Source organism: Triturus cristatus, chromosome 6 (assembly GCF_964204655.1).
Source record: "Triturus cristatus chromosome 6, aTriCri1.1, whole genome shotgun sequence".
Classification (NCBI taxonomy): Eukaryota; Metazoa; Chordata; class Amphibia; order Caudata; family Salamandridae; genus Triturus; species Triturus cristatus.
Genome location: NC_140589.1, coordinates 1085747747 through 1085768281, shown reverse-complemented (window position 1 = coordinate 1085768281; position 20535 = coordinate 1085747747). Strand labels below are relative to the sequence as shown.

At 47.7% G+C, this 20535-nt stretch overlaps 1 protein-coding gene across 3 annotated transcripts in view; it reads left to right on the top strand.

Annotated features, from left to right (window-relative positions):
- OSGEP (O-sialoglycoprotein endopeptidase) overlaps positions 1 to 20535 on the top strand; it is an 871251-nt gene that overhangs the window by 345172 nt on the left and 505544 nt on the right. The window contains exons 7-8 of one of the 3 annotated variants that reach the window (XM_085611967.1): positions 2801 to 2870; positions 2989 to 3018. The exons of the other annotated variants lie outside the window; for them this stretch is intronic. Of the exons in view, the coding sequence (XP_085468093.1) occupies positions 2801 to 2870; positions 2989 to 3018 (100 nt within the window). The remainder of the gene's footprint in view (positions 1 to 2800; positions 2871 to 2988; positions 3019 to 20535) is intronic. 3 annotated transcript variants of the gene reach the window in all.

Sequence of the window (20535 nt, the reverse complement as noted above, 5' to 3'; positions counted from 1 at the left end):
CTCCAACTTGGTGTACCATGAGGAGAGGATAGTTGGAACCCTTCTTTTATGCAATGTGTGTCAATTCCGTCATTTCATTCAGCCCATTTGCGATAGTTCCAAGTAGCATTATGATTTTCGCTTCACTTTTTGATAGTAGCGCATCAATATTTTTGCCTCGAATGTGGCGTAGAACAGTCCATTTGAGGTAGTTTGCGCCGTGGTTTTTTTCAATACAGTGGGAAACCACTGGGCCATTCAGTGTTTTGCATTTGATCCTCGAGCGGTGTTGGGAAATGCGGTTTTTTATGGGCTGAGTAGTTTTCCCAATTTAAGCCAATAGGCAGGGGCAGAGGACGCAGTATATTACGTTGTGGGTATTACAATTTGTGAAGTCTTCATGGTTTATGTATTTTTGACCGTACATGAATCTGGTTCCTTCTATAGTGCTGTCGCATGATACGCAGGTGCCACATTTTCTGTGACCTTTGATAGGTGGTAATGACAGCAGCGACCTCAAAGTTGTTTTTGGTTGTCGGATAGTCGTATTCGCCCGTACAAGTTTCTCTCTGATGCTTGTGTTTTTTTTCAAAGCGAGTATTGGAGTTTGTGTGAAAGATGGTATGCTTCTTATTGTGTTCCAGTTTTTGCGGATGATTTTTTGCATCCCTGTTGTCCGTCCTGAAAAGGTAGTAACGCATACCAATGGTGTACTTTTTTTCTCTGTCTTCGGGGTGAGAAGAGAGTCACGTGGGGTATACCACGCTCGTTTCAGAGCTTTCTTGAGTAGTTTTTTTGGGTAGTTTCTCATTACCAGTTTCTCTAGCAGTATTGTCGCGTTCTCGAAGTAATCTTCTTTCTTTGTGCAGTTCCGCCTTATCCTTAGGAATTGGCTGAGTGGTAGATTCTCACGTAGATTTCTTTGGTGGAAACTAGAGAAGTGCAGGAATGTATTCCTGTCAGTTTTTTTGGTATACAGTGTTGTGTAAATGTGGCCTTCTTCGTGTTTGATTAAAAGGTCTATGAAGTTCATTTCTGAATTACTGTAGTTGACTGTAAATTGAATATTCGGGTTCCTGTTGTTGAGCCAAATTACGAAAGTTTCAAGCTGTTGTGCATTGCCTCTCCACAGGAGGAACACATCGTCGATGTATCGACGCCAGATTTTAATGTGTCCATCATATGGGTTGTTGTTGTATATCCATTTTTCCTCATAGAGGGCCATAAACATTATGGCCATCTCTGGAGCAAATGGACAACCCATTGCGGTACCCATGATTTGCAGGAATTGCGTGTCATTGAAAGTAAAGAAGTTGTACTTCAGGCATATTTCTGCTAGCTATATTAAGTGGATCGTTTGTACATTATGTGGCCTGATGCGTTTGTCCAGGAAAACTTGAAGGGCTTCCAGTCCTTCTTCCTGGGGGATGTTAGAGTACAGACTGACGATGTCAAGAGTTACTAAAAATTCGTTTTCTTCATCAAAGGGGTGATTTTCCAATATGGTGATTGCTTGCATCGTATCTTTAATGTAACTTGGTGTATTGCAGACTAATGGTTTCAAAAACGTGTCCACGTATTTTGCTGGTCTTTCTAAAATCGAATTGACTCCCGAAATTATAGGTCTGCCTGGTGGGTTGTTTGGGTCCTTGTGCACCTTGGGGAGAACGTACATTATTGGTGTCCGTGGGTTGTCATTGATCAAGTATTCTGCCTCTTTTTTGGTTAACCATCCTTCTTCCTTTCCAATATGTATAATGGGTAGTAGTTTATCCTTGATTTTTTTATTCCAGTCTTCGTTGTTTTTCCTGTAGTATTTGTGGTCTGCTAGTTGTCGTTGTACCTCCAGCTCGTATTTCTCTCTGGGCCAGATTACAATTCCGCCCCCTTTGTCGGCTGGCTTTATGATAAGGCTTTTGTTGAATGTTAGTTGTTCCAGAGCCTTTTTCTCATTTTATGTGAGGTTCCATTTGGTAAATATCTTCTTTTTTTCAAGGTCATCCAGATCTCTTAATACATTTTTTTCGAATGTTAGGAGTTCTATGGGCATGTTATTAGTGCTTGGAAAGAATGTTGATGGATTTTTCAGGCCTGAAAAATTTCTGGGTGTCATTACTTCGCTTTCATGGAAGAATACTTTTAATCGCATTTTGCGGAATAATTGTATTATTTCCATTTTCGTTTGGTTAAGGTCTGGTTTCACTGTGGGAATGAATGATAGACCTTTCTGTAGGACATTGATTTCATCAATGTTTAAGTCATAGTCAGATAAATTGTAGATACAGTTTGTCTCTTCTGTTACCATCGGTATACGTTCCTCCGGGTTGTAATCACCCCTTGTTATTGATTGGATTGGGGATTGTACCATCTGTTGGCTCGTGACCTGCCTCTCGGTCGGCTGTTCCCTCTGTCTAAAAAAGGAGCCGGCTGGTAGAATGGTATTTGTTGATTATTTCTGGAAGTGGAGGGTCCCTCACTCTCACTAGATGTTCCCGAGGATGAAGAGGCGTCCGAGAATGTAAGGAAACGTCTCTTACTTCTTCCTCCGTATGTTCTAAGTGCTCCAGTGTTTTGGGATTGTTTGTAATAATCCTTCACTAAGTAGGGATAAACTCTAATTTCCGAAAAATTGGTTATATCCTTTTGGAGTTTTGCTCCCTTGGCTTCTTCTGTGGTTTTTTTTAAAGTTGTATTTTCCTTTTCCAATTTGGATAATAATGTTTGTGCGTTTTCTATTGCTGAGTTGGTGAGCAATGCTTCTTCTAATAAAGTGGGCATTAATTTTCCTTATTACAGCGGTATGCTCTCCTTGTATTTACAGATTTTTTTCTACCGAAAATTAGCGAACGAACGACATACCAGTCCCATTTCCTCACGGGCGAACCAGAAAGGTATGTCAAGTCTTCCTAAATTAAACCCCTCTTTTTCTTCTGACATGTGCAAACAAGAGACAAGAAACCATGAGAGAACCATCTATCTCATAGATGTGTACCCCTTTGTATATCATAGGTAAAAGAAGACGCCAGCATCCGCCAGCACGTAAGTGCCTCATGTGTTCAGGTTTTTAGAAAAAACATCCATTATTTAAAAAAAACAATCACAATCTTTATGATCAGATACATCATTATTCTTTCAGGAAAAAGATGTCCCTTTGGAACAATACACGAGCCCTGATGAAGACCATATGAATATAATATAGGTCAACTCCAGCAAAGGTCGAAACGCGTCGGCTTATCGAGAACGAGAAATATTTGGGATAAAAATTATACAATAACGTCCCTAGAAGAGCCAAAACAATACACCCAGTAAACGCTCTCCTCGACAATTTCGAAAAATATTCTTTTCTCTGACTCTGCACAGGACCATAATAATCATTCAATGTGGAGGCAACAATGGGTCAGAATGCCCCCATCCCCCCAAAAATAGGATATGAGTACTGTAGCGTAACATTATTATTGTTTGTTTAAGTATTGTCAATTTGAAGATTTTTTCCATGTTTGTTAAGTTGTCACCAAGTTATTGTAAAAACAGATATATATGTTAAATGTATAAGACATGTGTTTGTCATACTAAGGAAGTGTTCTCCCTGTTTCAAAATAATATAAATTGTTCTAAATCAAATATAACTCGCAGTCAATAAATAGGCTTGGTGAGAAAAGTTGAAATTGTGATTTATGGTGTCAGAGGTACTTGCATTTCTAAAAGTCACATTACAGATTTTGGCCTCTGAAAACCTTATTGAATCCCCCCCTTTACTGTATATCCTCATCTTTTTCGGAAGCGCAGGCGCACTTCCGGAGGACGTGCGTTCTCTTGAACAAGCTGGGGTTACACGTCCACATGTCCAAATCTGTCCCGACTCCGGTCCAGTGCATACAGTACTTGGGGGCCTCCATCGATACACGGTCAGCAAGCGTGTCTCCTTCAGAGGAGAGACGGTTATCGCTCCTTCGGAAGGCTCAGGACCTCATGGCCGCTCCATCGGCGACAGTGAGGAAGGTGTCTTCGCTGCTGGGGTCGATGGCCTCCTGTATCTTCCTCACTCCACACGCACGGCTGCACATGAAACCACTGCAGGAGTGCTTGGAGGATCAATGGGATCAGAGAACAGGTTCTTGGGACGACCAGATCCGGCTGTCTCTACATGCTCTTCAGTCTCTGAGATGGTGGTGTTTGGCGGAGAATCTCCTCAGGGGAGTTCCCTTCCACAAGGACATTCCCGAGACGAGAATCGTGACGGATGCGTCTCTCCAGGGTTGGGGAGCGCTCTCCGGAGACTTACAGATACAAGGAAAGTGGTCCCCGGTGGAGTCGACGTACCACATCAATTTCCTGGAACTTAGAGCCGTGTACTTGGCATTGAAGGCCTTCCATCCGTCCTTCCAGACCAACTCGTTGCTGATACAGACGGACAATACAACCACGATGTATTATCTCAACAAGCAAGGGGGGTCGAGATCGCGCACTCTGTCGCAGGAGCCGCAGGCGATCTGGCGCTGGCTTCTGGCCCGGGGACTGATGATCACGGCCACGCACCTGCCGGGGGTGCAGAATGTTCAGGCGGACGCGCTGAGCAGGCTGCTTCAGGAGAACCACGAATGGGTCATAAACGACAAGGTACTGGGAGAAGTCTTCGCAAGGTGGGGAACTCCAGATGTAGATCTGTTCGCCACCGCCGAAAACAGCAAATGCCGAGACTTCGCATCCAGGTACTACCAGAAGGGGACGCTGGGGAATGCGCTATGGATCGACTGGTCGAACAGCTTTCTGTACGCTTTTCCACCCATTCCCCTGATTCCGGCAGTGCTCATCAAACTGTCCAATTCCGGGGCGCGGATTAACCTGATTGCCCCGGAATGGCCCAGGCAGTGGTGGTTCACGGACCTGCTTCACCGGTCTCTCCTTCCTCACATGCGGCTGCCGTGCAGGCCGGACCTTCTCACGAAGTTTGGGGGGCGGACGGTGCATCCCAACCTCTCGTCTTTGAGTTTGGCGGCATGGCTCCTGAGATAGTGCAATATGGCCATTTGAATCTTCCAGAAGATTGTATGGGCATACTGAAGGAGGCTAAACGTCATTCCACTAGGACTTCCTATGCTTACAAGTGGAAGAGATTCTGCATCTGGTGCAAATCCAAGAACTTTGACCCGACGACCTGTAAGGAAGATGTCATCCTTCCATGTCTTTTACATTTGGCGCAGTCTGGCCTTAATTTCCACTCCATTAAGGCTCATCTCGCTGCTTTGACTGCTTACAGGAAATCCCCTTCACAGACTTCCTTCTTTCAGATCCCTGTGGTCAAGGATTTTTTGGAAGGCTTGAAGAAGGTGTTCCCTCCTGTCAGACTTCCCTCGCCTTCCTGGGAATTGAATGTGGTGCTGTCCAGATTGATGAAGGAGCCTTTTGAACCTATTCACAAGGCTTCGTTGCAGCACCTGTCCTGGAAGGCGGCGTTCCTAGTGGCCATTACATCGGCCCGCAGGGTGAGTGAACTTCAGGCGTTGTGTTGCCGAGAACCTTATACTGTATTTCATGCTGCTAAGGTTGTTATGCGTACTCACCCTAAATTTCTTCCTAAGGTTATATCTGATTTTCATGTCAACCAGACCATAACTTTACCTACGTTTTTTCAGAATCCTTCTTCTCCAGCGGAAAAGTCTCTACATTCCCTGGACGTTAGGAGGGTGTTGAAGTTTTATCTTGATAAGACCAAAGATATTCGTAGGTCAGACCAATTGTTTATCAATTATGGATCAGTCAGGACCGGTCTTGCTACCTCCAAACAGTCCATCTCTCGGTGGATTGTGTCCTGTATACAGTTGTGTTACGAAAAGGCTAATAAGACCTTAGGGGGTAAACCTAAGGCTCATTCCACCAGGGGCAAAGCTGCCACGACTGCTTTGCTGCGTAATGTTCCGATTGCAGAAATCTGCAAGGCGGCCACTTGGAAGTCGGTCCATACCTTTGCTGCGCATTACTGTCTGGACACGGATGCCAGGGCAGATGCTCAGGTTGGGCAGGCTTCGCTGCGAAATTTGTTCGCACAGTAGTGGTATTATTTTGTAATCTTCTCCACCGCTGTTTTTGTGTGGGGATGGGCTTGCCATTCTATTCACTAGATTATGACTATACACAGAGATCCCCTACTACAGAAGGAGTAGTTTCTTTTCTGTAACTCCAGTTCTGTTGTAGCGGTATCTCTGTTATAGTCCTAAGCGCCCGCCCTCCTCCCCGGTGGAGAGATGAATGTTAATATAAGGAATGCTACAGGTCTGGCGTGCTACGCCTTCAAAAAGAACTGAAAGTAAAAGGGACCTGCTGTGCATTCTGGGATACTGGAAAAGTCCTGGAAAGTTTTCTTAAAGGCACATTATCCTGTTCTGAGCCACATAATGGCAGCCTATGGGGCTTGTCTGTCCATTCCTTCCTCTCTATCATTCCAGAGGCTTTTGCTGGAAGAGGCAGGTTTTTCTCTGTGGAAAAAGCTGGAGAGGCAGTGCTGTTGGTGGTTGTTGGTGGAATTCTTTCTAGTTGAAGTACTGGACAGTGTGGCCTGTGGATATAGGCTGCATTATCTGTCTTTGAAATTCTCTCTTAAGTGTAGATGCAGGTCTGCATGGCTTGACAACTTAAGAGATTATTTTTATTGCTCCGGGGTCCGCGCACATGGGCGGGACTATTCACTAGATTATGACTATAACAGAGATACCCCTACTACAGAACTGGAGTTACAGAAAAGAAACTACTCCATCTTATAGAGTGCTTGTTCCTGTCCTGGCTGTTGAAGGTACCAGAAGTGTACTTCTGCCTCTTGCTGGTAGCTGAGAAAAAAAGTTTGTCTCCATCGTCTGAACAAACCACACTATATGGCCAATTCTTAACAGTCGGCCGTGTGGGCTCCTGGGTAGCCACCGATCTCCTCTCGCTACCATACAGGAAGTTCAGATGGAAGCTCTAACGCCTGAAGACTCCACTTTCCAAAGAGAGGCTGTCAACGAAAATGAGTTGATGCTTCTCCCCATTGAATCAACTAGAACTGCACAGTCATCAAGTACAAAAATTTCAATTCGAAAAATTGACGGTCTATGTCAACATGTTATGTTAATTAGGCTTCTAAAGCGCACTTTTTCCCTAGGGTGTCCTGGCGCTGAGCACTGTCTAACTGGTATCCCTCTGCATCTGAGCTTATTCTGTGAACAACCACATTTTCAATCCCTTCCTGAAAGAAAGGAGATCGGTGGAGTTCCTAAGATGCATTGGTAGATTGTTCCAGGCACCTAAAATAAAACTCCTGCCTCCCCAATTGGCCTTTTTTGCTCTTGGAACAATTACTCGCTTTGCTTCCATGGAGTGCAGCACTCTCCCAGGGACATACCATTGAAGGCGCCTTCTTAGGTATTCCGGCCACTGCCCATCAGGGACTTAAAACCCGTACATAGTGCTTTGGGCACGTTGTTTTATGGGAAGCCAATGAAGGTGTTGCAGGCCATTTCTAACCGATACGAACCTTGGTGTGCCTGTTAGCAGCCTTGCTGCCACATTTTGCACCGTCTGGAGTCTATTGAGATGTTTATTTTGAATATTCAAATACAAGCTGTTACAATAGTCCAGACGGGACAGAATGAGGGCTGAGACAGCGGTCCTGAAACTTTAGTCTGATAGGAAAAAATGTCTTTTCCTCAGAGTTCTAAGTAGGAAAAAACTTGTCAAGACCACCCCACTGACCTGGTCCCCAAAGGTTAGTGTGTTGTCCATAATCACCCCCAGGTTTTTTGGCCTTCAGCGTAGGGGATTGCCCATTTCCTTGGGCCACCAATCTTGCGACCAGAGGTTAGAGTTGTTCCCGAAGATAATCACCTCTGTTTTGCCTGCATTGAGCTTCAGACAATTCGCAGACATCCAGCTAGTTACCCCTTTCATACAGTCGTGACACCTTGAGGCCGTTTCGACTTCTTTGCCCCGCTGAAGAGAACACAATTTGTGTGTCGTCTGCATAAGATTTTAATTGCAGCCCAAAAGATCTTATAAGGGCAGCCAGCGGGCTCGCGTAAATATTCAAAAGCGTAGGACTAAGAGAAGACCCCTGTGGCACCCCACAGGGAAGGGAGAAAGGCTTCCCCCAGTTCTACAAAACCTGCTGAGCTGCCACAAATAGACCGTACGGCGTCTGGCTACTTCGTGCATTATGACGACTTTTCATCCGATCCAAGTGAACCTGAACTGACAACACCGCCACTCTCTTTCAAGCTACGAGTTTATTCTCTCTATCTCTGGCTGAAAAAGACTTACCTTGTTGCTCCCTGGATACATCTCTGGGTTACAATTGGATTACTTTTCCTGGTACTCTGGATTGGTTTGGTGACTGTCTTTTTTCTACTTATGCAGAGTGAATCTTTTCTGGATTCGCATGCTGTGCATTATTCCATCATCTAGTGGTTGGGTCCAGAATTGTAGTAGTTCCCTTTTTTTTTTTTTGTTTTATTGTTGATGGGTGTTGACATACCACCATTTGGTGTTCTCCTGTGACATCGACTGGCTTCCTCCGGAAGCTCCCACCTTTGGTCGCCATCTTCAGATTTTTTTTTTCCGCCGTTGGGTCTGGATCGATACGGAAGGAGCTTCAAAGATTGGAGAGAAGAATTGACGAAAAATAAGAAAAAAACTTCAGAAGAACTGCGGGAGAACATTTCAACCTTCAAGTTTTCAATCACAACTAACAGAGTTCGATGAAATAGAAACACAAATCCTCGACGATCGGAGAATGCGCATGCAGGGGGCTCCCTGTGCGCGGTAATGTACGAGACACCGTTCAAGTTTTTCAAAAATTGTCACCAGTACGCTCAGAAAGATCAGCACTTAGTCTGCAAGCTTTGCCTGTCGTTGGATCACCGAAGCAAGGACTGTAATTCGTGCTACAACTTCACCCCGAAGACGTTGAGGGTGAGAGAAAGACCGCAAAGAGCCAACCACCACTTGCAAGGCCAAGAACCACCACCTTCGCTGCGAGACCTAGGCCACTCCAGTTAGGAGGAGGACAACACCGCTGATCGTGGAGGTCGAGATGAAGACTTCGAAGGAGGTAAGAGTCGTCGACCTCGAAAAAACTAAAAGAGTCGCGAAAATCTGACTGAGGATCCACGAAGGGAGCCTAGGCTTCGAAGCACTGAAGGACCGCAGTTGCATCCAAACAAAAACACACCTTAGGATCCTTGGATAAGGACTCTGTAACGGCAAAGACCCTCGAAAAGCCAAAGACTTCGAAAGAAAGTCTGGAAAAGGACGCCTTGGTGTCGAAAAAGGAGAGGTCCAAACAAGCTTCGACAGCCAAATCGGCGTCAACAAGTGCGGAAAGCCGAATGTCTCGATGCCGAAATACATGCGGCCGGGATGGAGTAGAAAAGGAAGAGACTTGAAGCCGAAATGGCATATATTTTACAACGTAAAAAAGATTTTGACGAAAGCTTGAAACAATTCAAGATACCTCCGAAAACGATAACAGAAGTCGAGAAGGTAGTCGAGGGAGTAATGCCTCCGACAACACCTGAATCGCTCGAAGAAGAAGAATTTTTCTTCGGAGAAGACATCGAAGAGGAAGAACAAACGTATGCAGGATTGGCGATCTCGGAGGCTCTGGACATGCAATGGCAAGATCTCGACGCCGAATCACCCGAGGAGGCTGTGGAAACGTATCATTCGATGCCGTCACCCCCAGATGACATTGGCATGTATAATCGGGTGATTAAGAAAGCTGCTGAAACATATGGAGTGAAGCTAGAGGGGAAAAAAAGCACAATCATGTTTTTAGGTCTCGCCTAAGCAGCGCGCATGCGCTGCATAGGAGACCGTTTAGCCGTTGTTCAGCTCTTATTCGAAGCACATACTCGTGCTTGTGACGGCATACACTTTACGGGAGCGTGCAGCGGCGCGCCACAAGCACGAGTATGTGCTTCAAAAAAGAGCAGACCGCGCGCACACACACACGCACGCACGCACCACTCCCTGGCTTTATAAGATAAGAGTTTAACATGTTTTCTCAGGTGCATTGTAATCCTTACCCGATGTGCTGTCTCTCTATCTTAATTGAATTACTTTAAATTGAAATCGATTAATATAAATTAGCAATGACGAGCACAAGCATGAGTGCTTTAAAACAGCTGCTGCTTGTGCTCTTTTGAAAGAAAGGAAATTACAGGTTTTCAGAACATGCGGATTCAAGTCTTCACTATAATTGTTTCTTTTATTTGTTCTGCATGTATTTATTTGCATATAATAATGTAGTATCAGAGCATTAGGTATAGCCACAAATCGTTAAACTCTGCAAACCTGTACGGGTTTTTTATTCGAACCATTGTCACAATGAAAGTTGAGCTTTAGAGTACTCACCCTAACTGCAAATGCCTTGCATTAATGGCTGACTCACTCTCACTGACTATCACACTCTCACTCTCACAGACTCTCACTGACACTCACAGACTCTCACTCTCTCTCACTCACTCACACTGACTCTCAACGACTCTCTCACTGACTCACTCTCAACGACTCTCTCACTGACTCACTCTCACTGACTCTCTCACTGACTCTCTCACTGACTCTCTCACTGACTCTCTCACTGACTCTCTCACTGACTCACTCTCACTGACTCACTCTCACTGACTCTCTCACTGACTTTCTCACTGACTCTCTGACTCTCTCACTGACTCTCTCACTGACTCTCTCACTGACTCTCTCACTGACTGACTCACTGACTGACTCACTCTCACTGACTCACTCTTTCACTGACTCACTCTTTCACTGACTCACTCTTTCACTGACTCACTCTTTCACTGACTCACTCTTTCACTGACTGACTCTTTCACTGACTGACTCTTTCACTGACTGACTCTTTCACTGACTGACTCTTTCACTGACTGACTCTTTCACTGACTCACTCTCTCACTGACTCACTCTCTCACTGACTCACTCTCTCACTGACTCACTCTCTCACTGACTCACTCTCTCACTGACTCACTCTCTCACTGACTGACTCCCACTCTCTCCCACTGACTCTCCCACTCTCTCTCACTGATCGACTCTCTCTCACTGACTGACTCTCTCTCACTGACTGACTCTCTCTCACTGACTGACTCTCTCTCACTGACTGACTCTCTCTTACTGACTGACTCTCTTACTGACTGACTCTCTTACTGACTGACTCTCTTACTGACTGACTCTCTTACTGACTGACTCTCTTACTGACTGACTCTCTTACTGACTGACTCTCTCTTACTGACTGACTCTCTCTTACTGACTGACTCTCTCTTACTGACTCACTCTCACTGACTCACTCTTTCACTGACTCACTCTTTCACTGACTCACTCTTTCACTGACTGACTCTCTCACTGACTCACTCTCTCACTGACTCACTCTCTCACTGACTGACTCCCACTCTCTCCCACTGACTCTCCCACTCTCTCTCACTGATCGACTCTCTCTCACTGATCGACTCTCTCTCACTGACTGACTCTCTCTCACTGACTGACTCTCTCTCACTGACTGACTGACTCTCTCTCACTGACTGACTGACTCTCTCTCACTGACTGACTCTCTCTCACTGACTCTCTCTCACTGACTGACTCTCTTACTGACTGACTCTCTTACTGACTGACTCTCTCTTACTGACTGACTCTCTCTTACTGACTCTATCTCACTGACTGACTCTCTCTTACTGACTGACTCACTCTAACTGACTGACTCACTCTCACTGACTGACTCACTCTCACTGACTCACTCCCACTGACTCACTCTCACTTTAAGAATCTCACTGACTCTCCCCCTCTCTCACTGACTGACTCTCTCTCACTGACTCACTCTCACTGACTCACTCTCACTTTAAGAATCTCACTGACTCCCCCCCTCTCTCACTGACTGACTGACTCACTCACTCTCACTGACTCACGCGCACTGACTGACTGACTCTCCCACTCTCACTGACTCTCAAAACTCTCTCACTCACTCACTCTCACTCATACTCTCACTGACAGATTCTCTCACTCACTGACTCTCCCACTCACTCTCACTCTCACTGACTCACTCTCACTGACTCACTCTCACTGACTCACTCTCACTTTAAGAATCTCACTGACTCCCCCCCTCTCTCACTGACAGACTGACTCACTCACTCTCACTGACTCACGCGCACTGACTGACTGACTGACTCTCCCACTCTCACTGACTCTCAAAACTCTCTCACTCACTGACTCACTCTCACTCATACTCTCACTGACAGATTCTCTCACTCACTGACTCTCCCACTCACTCTCACTGACTCACTCTCACTGACTCACTCTCACTGACTCACTCTCACTGACTCACTCTCACTGACTCTCTCACTGACTCTCTCTCACTGACTCTCTCTCACTGACTCTCTCTCACTGACTCTCTCTCACTGACTCTCTCTCACTGACTCTCTCTCACTGACTCTCTCTCACTGACTCTCTCTCACTGACTCTCTCTCACTGACTCTCTCTCACTGACTCTCTCTCACTGACTCTCTCTCACTGACTCACTATCACTGACTCACTATCACTGACTCACTATCACTGACTGACTCACTCTCTCACTGACTGACTCACTCTCACTGACTGACTCTCCCCTTCTCTCTCACTGACTGACTCTCCCCCTCTCTCCCACTGACTGACTCTCCCTCTCTCTCTCACTGACTGACTCTCCCCTTCTCTCTCACTGACTGACTCTCCCCCTCTCTCCCACTGACTGACTCTCCCCCTCTCTCTCACTGACTGACTCACTCTCGCTGACTCGCTGGCTCACTCTCGCTGACTCACTCTCGCTAACTCACTCTCACTGACTCACTCACTCTCTCACTGACTCACTCTCCCCCTCTCTCTCACTGACTGACTCTCCCCCTCTCACTCGCTGACTGACTCTCCCCCTCTCACTCGCTGACTGACTCTCCCCCTCTCACTCGCTGACTGACTCTCCCCCTCTCTCTCACTGACTGACTCTCCCCCTCTCTCTCACTGACTGACTCACTCTCACTGACTCACTCACTCTCACTGACTCATTCTCACTGACTCACTCTCACTGACTCACTCTCACTGACAGACTCTCACTAACTCTCACTGACTACTCACTCACGGACTGACTCACTCTCACGGACTGACTCACTCTCACGGACTGACTCACTCTCACGGACTGACTCACTCTCACGGACTGACTCACTCTCACGGACTGACTCACTCTCACGGACTGACTCACTCTCACGGACTGACTCACTCTCACGGACTGACTCACTCTCACGGACTGACTCACTCTCACGGACTGACTCACTCTCACGGACTGACTCACTCTCACGGACTGACTCTTTCACTGACTGACTCTTTCACTGACTGACTCTTTCACTGACTGACTCTTTCACTGACTGACTCTTTCACTGACTGACTCTTTCACTGACTGACTCTTTCACTGACTGACTCTTTCACTGACTGACTCTTTCACTGACTGACTCTTTCACTGACTCACTCTCTCACTGACTCACTCTCTCACTGACTCACTCTCTCACTGACTCACTCTCTCACTGACTGACTCACTCTCTCACTGACTGACTCCCACTCTCTCCCACTGACTCTCCCACTCTCTCTCACTGATCGACTCTCTCTCACTGACTGACTCTCTCTCACTGACTGACTCTCTCTCACTGACTGACTCTCTCTCACTGACTGACTCTCTCTCACTGACTGACTCTCTCTCACTGACTGACTCTCTCTTACTGACTGACTCTCTTACTGACTGACTCTCTTACTGACTGACTCTCTTACTGACTGACTCTCTTACTGACTGACTCTCTTACTGACTGACTCTCTCTTACTGACTGACTCTCTCTTACTGACTGACTCTCTCTTACTGACTGACTCTCTCTTACTGACTCACTCTCACTGACTCACTCTTTCACTGACTCACTCTTTCACTGACTCACTCTTTCACTGACTCACTCTTTCACTGACTCACTCTTTCACTGACTGACTCTCTCACTGACTCACTCTCTCACTGACTGACTCTCTCACTGACTGACTCCCACTCTCTCCCACTGACTCTCCCACTCTCTCTCACTGATCGACTCTCTCTCACTGACTGACTCTCTCTCACTGACTGACTCTCTCTCACTGACTGACTCTCTCTCACTGACTGACTCTCTCTCACTGACTGACTCTCTCTCACTGACTGACTCTCTCTCACTGACTGACTCTCTCTCACTGACTGACTCTCTCTTACTGACTGACTCTCTCTTACTGACTGACTCTCTCTTACTGACTGACTCTCTCTTACTGACTCTATCTCACTGACTGACTGACTGACTCACTCTCACTGACTCACTCCCACTGACTCACTCTCACTTTAAGAATCTCACTGACTCTCCCCCTCTCTCACTGACTGACTCTCTCTCACTGACTCACTCTCACTGACTCACTCTCACTTTAAGAATCTCACTGACTCCCCCCCTCTCTCACTGACTGACTGACTCACTCACTCTCACTGACTCACGCGCACTGACTGACTGACTCTCCCACTCTCACTGACTCTCAAAACTCTCTCACTCACTCACTCTCACTCATACTCTCACTGACAGATTCTCTCACTCACTGACTCTCCCACTCACTCTCACTCTCACTGACTCACTCTCACTGACTCACTCTCACTGACTCACTCTCACTTTAAGAATCTCACTGACTCCCCCCCTCTCTCACTGACAGACTGACTCACTCACTCTCACTGACTCACGCGCACTGACTGACTGACTGACTCTCCCACTCTCACTGACTCTCAAAACTCTCTCACTCACTGACTCACTCTCACTCATACTCTCACTGACAGATTCTCTCACTCACTGACTCTCCCACTCACTCTCACTGACTCACTCTCACTGACTCACTCTCACTGACTCACTCTCACTGACTCACTCTCACTGACTCACTCTCACTGACTCTCTCACTGACTCTCTCTCACTGACTCTCTCTCACTGACTCTCTCTCACTGACTCTCTCTCACTGACTCTCTCTCACTGACTCTCTCTCACTGACTCACTCTCACTGACTCACTCTCACTGACTCACTCTCACTGACTCACTCTCACTGACTCACTCTCACTGACTCACTCTCACTGACTCACTCTCACTGACTCACTCTCACTGACTCACTCTCACTGACTCACTCTCACTGACTCTCTCTCACTGACTCTCTCTCACTGACTCTCTCTCACTGACTCTCTCTCACTGACTCTCTCTCACTGACTCTCTCTCACTGACTCTCTCTCACTGACTCTCTCTCACTGACTCTCTCTCACTGACTCTCTCTCACTGACTCTCTCTCACTGACTCTCACTGACTCACTATCACTGACTCACTATCACTGACTGACTCACTCTCTCACTGACTGACTCACTCTCACTGACTGACTCTCCCCCTCTCTCTCACTGACTGACTCTCCCCTTCTCTCTCACTGACTGACTCTCCCCCTCTCTCCCACTGACTGACTCTCCCCCTCTCTCTCACTGACTGACTCACTCTCGCTGACTCGCTGGCTCACTCTCGCTGACTCACTCTCGCTAACTCACTCTCACTGACTCACTCACTCTCTCACTGACTCACTCTCCCCCTCTCTCTCACTGACTGACTCTCCCCCTCTCACTCGCTGACTGACTCTCCCCCTCTCACTCGCTGACTGACTCTCCCCCTCTCTCTCGCTGACTGACTCTCCCCCTCTCTCTCACTGACTGACTCTCCCCCTCTCTCTCACTGACTGACTCACTCTCTCTCACTGACTCACTCTCACTGACTCACTCTCACTGACAGACTCTCACTAACTCTCACTGACTACTCACTCACGGACTGACTCACTCTCACGGACTGACTCACTCTCACGGACTGACTCACTCTCACGGACTGACTCACTCTCACGGACTGACTCACTCTCACGGACTGACTCACTCTCACGGACTGACTCACTCTCACGGACTGACTCACTCTCACGGACTGACTCACTCTCACGGACTGACTCACTCTCACGGACTGACTCACTCTCACGGACTGACTCACTCTCACGGACTGACTCACTCTCACGGACTGACTCACTCTCACGGACTGACTCACTCTCACGGACTGACTCACTCTCACGGACTGACTCACTCTCACGGACTGACTCACTCTCACGGACTGACTCACTCTCACGGACTGACTCACTCTCACGGACTGACTCACTCTCACGGACTGACTCACTCTCACGGACTGACTCACTCTCACGGACTGACTCACTCTCACGGACTGACTCACTCTCACGGACTGACTCACTCTCACGGACTGACTCACTCTCACGGACTGACTCACTCTCACGGACTGACTCACTCTCACGGACTGACTCACTCTCACGGACTGACTCACTCTCACGGACTGACTCACTCTCACGGACTGACTCACTCTCACGGACTGACTCACTCTCACGGACTGACTCACTCTCACGGACTGACTCACTCTCACGGACTGACTCACTCTCACGGACTGACTCACTCTCACGGACTGACTCACTCTCACGGACTGACTCACTCTCACGGACTGACTCACTCTCACGGACTGACTCACTCTCACGGACTGACTCACTCTCACGGACTGACTCACTCTCACGGACTGACTCACTCTCACGGACTGACTCACTCTCACGGACTGACTCACTCTCACGGACTGACTCACTCTCACGGACTGACTCACTCTCACGGACTGACTCACTCTCACGGACTGACTCACTCTCACGGACTGACTCACTCTCACGGACTGACTCACTCTCACGGACTGACTCACTCTCACGGACTGACTCACTCTCACGGACTGACTCACTCTCACGGACTGACTCACTCTCACGGACTGACTCACTCTCACGGACTGACTCACTCTCACGGACTGACTCACTCTCACGGACTGACTCACTCTCACGGACTGACTCACTCTCACGGACTGACTCACTCTCACGGACTGACTCACTCTCACGGACTGACTCACTCTCACGGACTGACTCACTCTCACGGACTGACTCACTCTCACGGACTGACTCACTCTCACGGACTGACTCACTCTCACGGACTGACTCACTCTCACGGACTGACTCACTCTCACGGACTGACTCACTCTCACGGACTGACTCACTCTCACGGACTGACTCACTCTCACGGACTGACTCACTCTCACGGACTGACTCACTCTCACGGACTGACTCTCTCTCACTGACTGACTCTCTCTCACTGACTGACTCTCTCTTACTGACTGACTCTCTCTTACTGACTGACTCTCTCTTACTGACTGACTCTCTCTTACTGACTGACTCTCTCTTACTGACTGACTCTCTCTTACTGACTGACTCTCTCTTACTGACTGACTCTCTCTTACTGACTGACTCTCTCTTACTGACTGACTCTTACTGACTGACTCTCTCTTACTGACTGACTCTCTCTTACTGACTCTCTCTTACTGACTCTCTCTTACTGACTCTCACTCACTGACTCTCACTCACTGACTCTCACTCACTGACTCTCACTCACTGACTCACTCTCACTGACTCACTCTCACTGTCTCACTCACTGACTCTCACTCACTGACTCACTCTCACTGACTCACTCTCACTGACTCACTCTCACTGACTCACTCTCACTGACTCACTCTCACTTTAAGAATCTCACTGACTCTCCCCCTCTCTCACTGACTGACTCAATCTCTCTCACTGACAGACTGACTCACTCACTCTCACTGACTCACACGCACTGACCGACTCTCCCACTCTCACTGACTCACGCGCACTGACCGACTCTCCCACTCTCACTGACTCTCAAAACTCTCTCTCACTCATTGACTCACTCTCACTGACACTCTCTCACTGACACTCTCTCACTGACTCTCACTGACTCTCACTGACTGACTCTCTCACTCACTGACTCTCACTCACTGATTCACTCTCTCACTGACTCACTCTCACTGACTCACTCTCTCACTTACTGAATCTCCCACTCACTCTCACTGACTGACTCTCCCCCTCTCTCTCACTGACTGACTCACTCTCACTAACTCACTGACTACTCACTCTCACTGACTGACTACTCACTCTCACTGACTGACTACTCACTCTCACTGACTGACTACTCACTCTCACTGACTGACTACTCACTCTCACTGACTGACTACTCACTCTCACTGACTACTCACTCTCACTGACTACTCACTCTCACTGACTGACTGACTCACTCTCACTGACTGACTGACTCACTCTCACTGACTGACTGACTCACTCTCACTGACTCACTCTCACTGACTGACTCACTCTCACTGACTGACTCACTCTCCCACTCTCTCTCTCTCTCTCACTGACTGACTCTCTCTTACTGACTCTCTCTTACTGACTGACTCTTACTGACTGACTCTCTTACTGACTGACTCTCTTACTGACTGACTCTCTTACTGACTGACTCTCTTACTGACTGACTCTCTTACTGACTGACTCTCTTACTGACTGACTCTCTTACTGACTGACTCTCTTACTGACTCTCTTACTGACTGACTCTCTCTTACTGACTGACTCACTGACTGACTCTCTTACTGACTGACTCTCTCTCACTGACTGACTCGCTCTCACTGACTGACACGCTCTCACTGACTGACTCGCTCTCACTGACTGACTCTCTCTCACTGACTGACTCTCTCTCACTGACTGACTCTCTCTCACTTACTGACTCACTCTCACTTACTGACTCACTCTCACTTACTGACTCACTCTCACTGACTCACCCTCACTTTAAGTATCTCACTGACTCTCCCCCTCTCTCACTGACTGACTCAATCTCTCACTGACAGACTGACTCACTCACTCTCACTGACTCACACGCACTGACCGACTCTCCCACTCTCACTGACTCTCAAAACTCTCTCTCACTCACTGACTCACTCTCACTGATACTCTCACTGACAGATTATGTCACTCACTGACTCTCCCACTCACTCTCACTGACTCACTCTCACTGACTCACTCTCACTGACTCACTCTCACTGACTCACTCTCACTGACTCACTCTCACTGACTCACTCTCACTGACTCACTCTCACTGACTCACTCTCACTGACTCACTCTCACTGACTCACTCTCACTGACTCACACTCTCTCACTGACTCTCTCACTGACTCTCTCACTGACTCTCTCACTGACTCTCTCACTGACTCTCTCACTGACTCTCTCACTGACTCTCTCACTGACTCTCTCACTGACTCTCTCACTGACTCTCTCACTGACTCTCTCACTGACTCTCTCACTGACTCTTTCTCACTGACTCTTTCTCACTGACTCTCTCACTGACTCTCTCACTGACTCTTTCTCACGGACTCTTTATCACTGACAGACTCTCACTCACTCACTGACTGACTCTCTCACTGACTGACTCTCTCACTGACTGACTCTCTCACTGACTGACTCTCTCACTCACTGACTCTCTCACTCACTGACTCTCTCACTCACTGACTCTCTCACTCACTGACTCTCTCACTCACTGACTCTCTCACTCACTGACTCTCTCACTCACTGACTCTCTCACTCACTGACTCTGACTCACTCACTCTCACTGACTCTCTCACTAACTCTCACTGACTCTCTCACTAACTCTCACTGACTACTCACTCACTGACTACTCACTCACTGCCTGACTCACTCTCACGGACTGACTGACTCACTCTCACTGACTGACTCACTCTCACTGACACTCTCTCACTGACTGACTCTCCCACTTTCACTGACTCACTCTCACTGACTGACTCACTCTCCCACTCTCTCTCTCTCTCTCACTGACTGACTCTTTCACTGACTGACTCTTTCACTGACTGACTCTTTCACTGACTGACTCTCTCACTGACTGACTCTCTCACTGACTGACTCTTTCACTGACTGACTCTCTCACTGACTGACTCTTTCACTGACTGACTCTTTCACTCACTGACTCTCTCTTACTGACTCTCTCTTACTGACTCTCTTACTGACTCTCTCACTGACTCACTCACTGACTCACTCACTCTCACTGACTCACTCACTCTCACGGACAGACTCTCACTGACAGACTCACTGACAGACTCTCACTGACTGACTCGCCCACTCTCTCACTGACTGACTCACTCTCACTGACACTCTTACAGCACTCACAGACTGACTCAGTCTCACTGACAGACTTTCACTGACTCTCTTCCTCTCTCTCAACTGACTGGCCCAGTCTCTCTGACTGACAGACTATCACTGACAGACTCTCTCACTCGCTCACTGACTGTCAGACTCTCACTGACTACTCACTCCCTGACTGACTCACTCCCTGACTGACTCACTCACTGACTGTCTCACTCTCACGGACTGTCTCACTCTCACGGACTGTCTCACTCTCACGGACTGTCTCACTCTCACGGACTGACTGACTCACTCTCACTCACTGACACTCTCTCACTGACTGACTCTCCCACTTTCACTGACTCACTCTCAATGACTGACTCACTCACT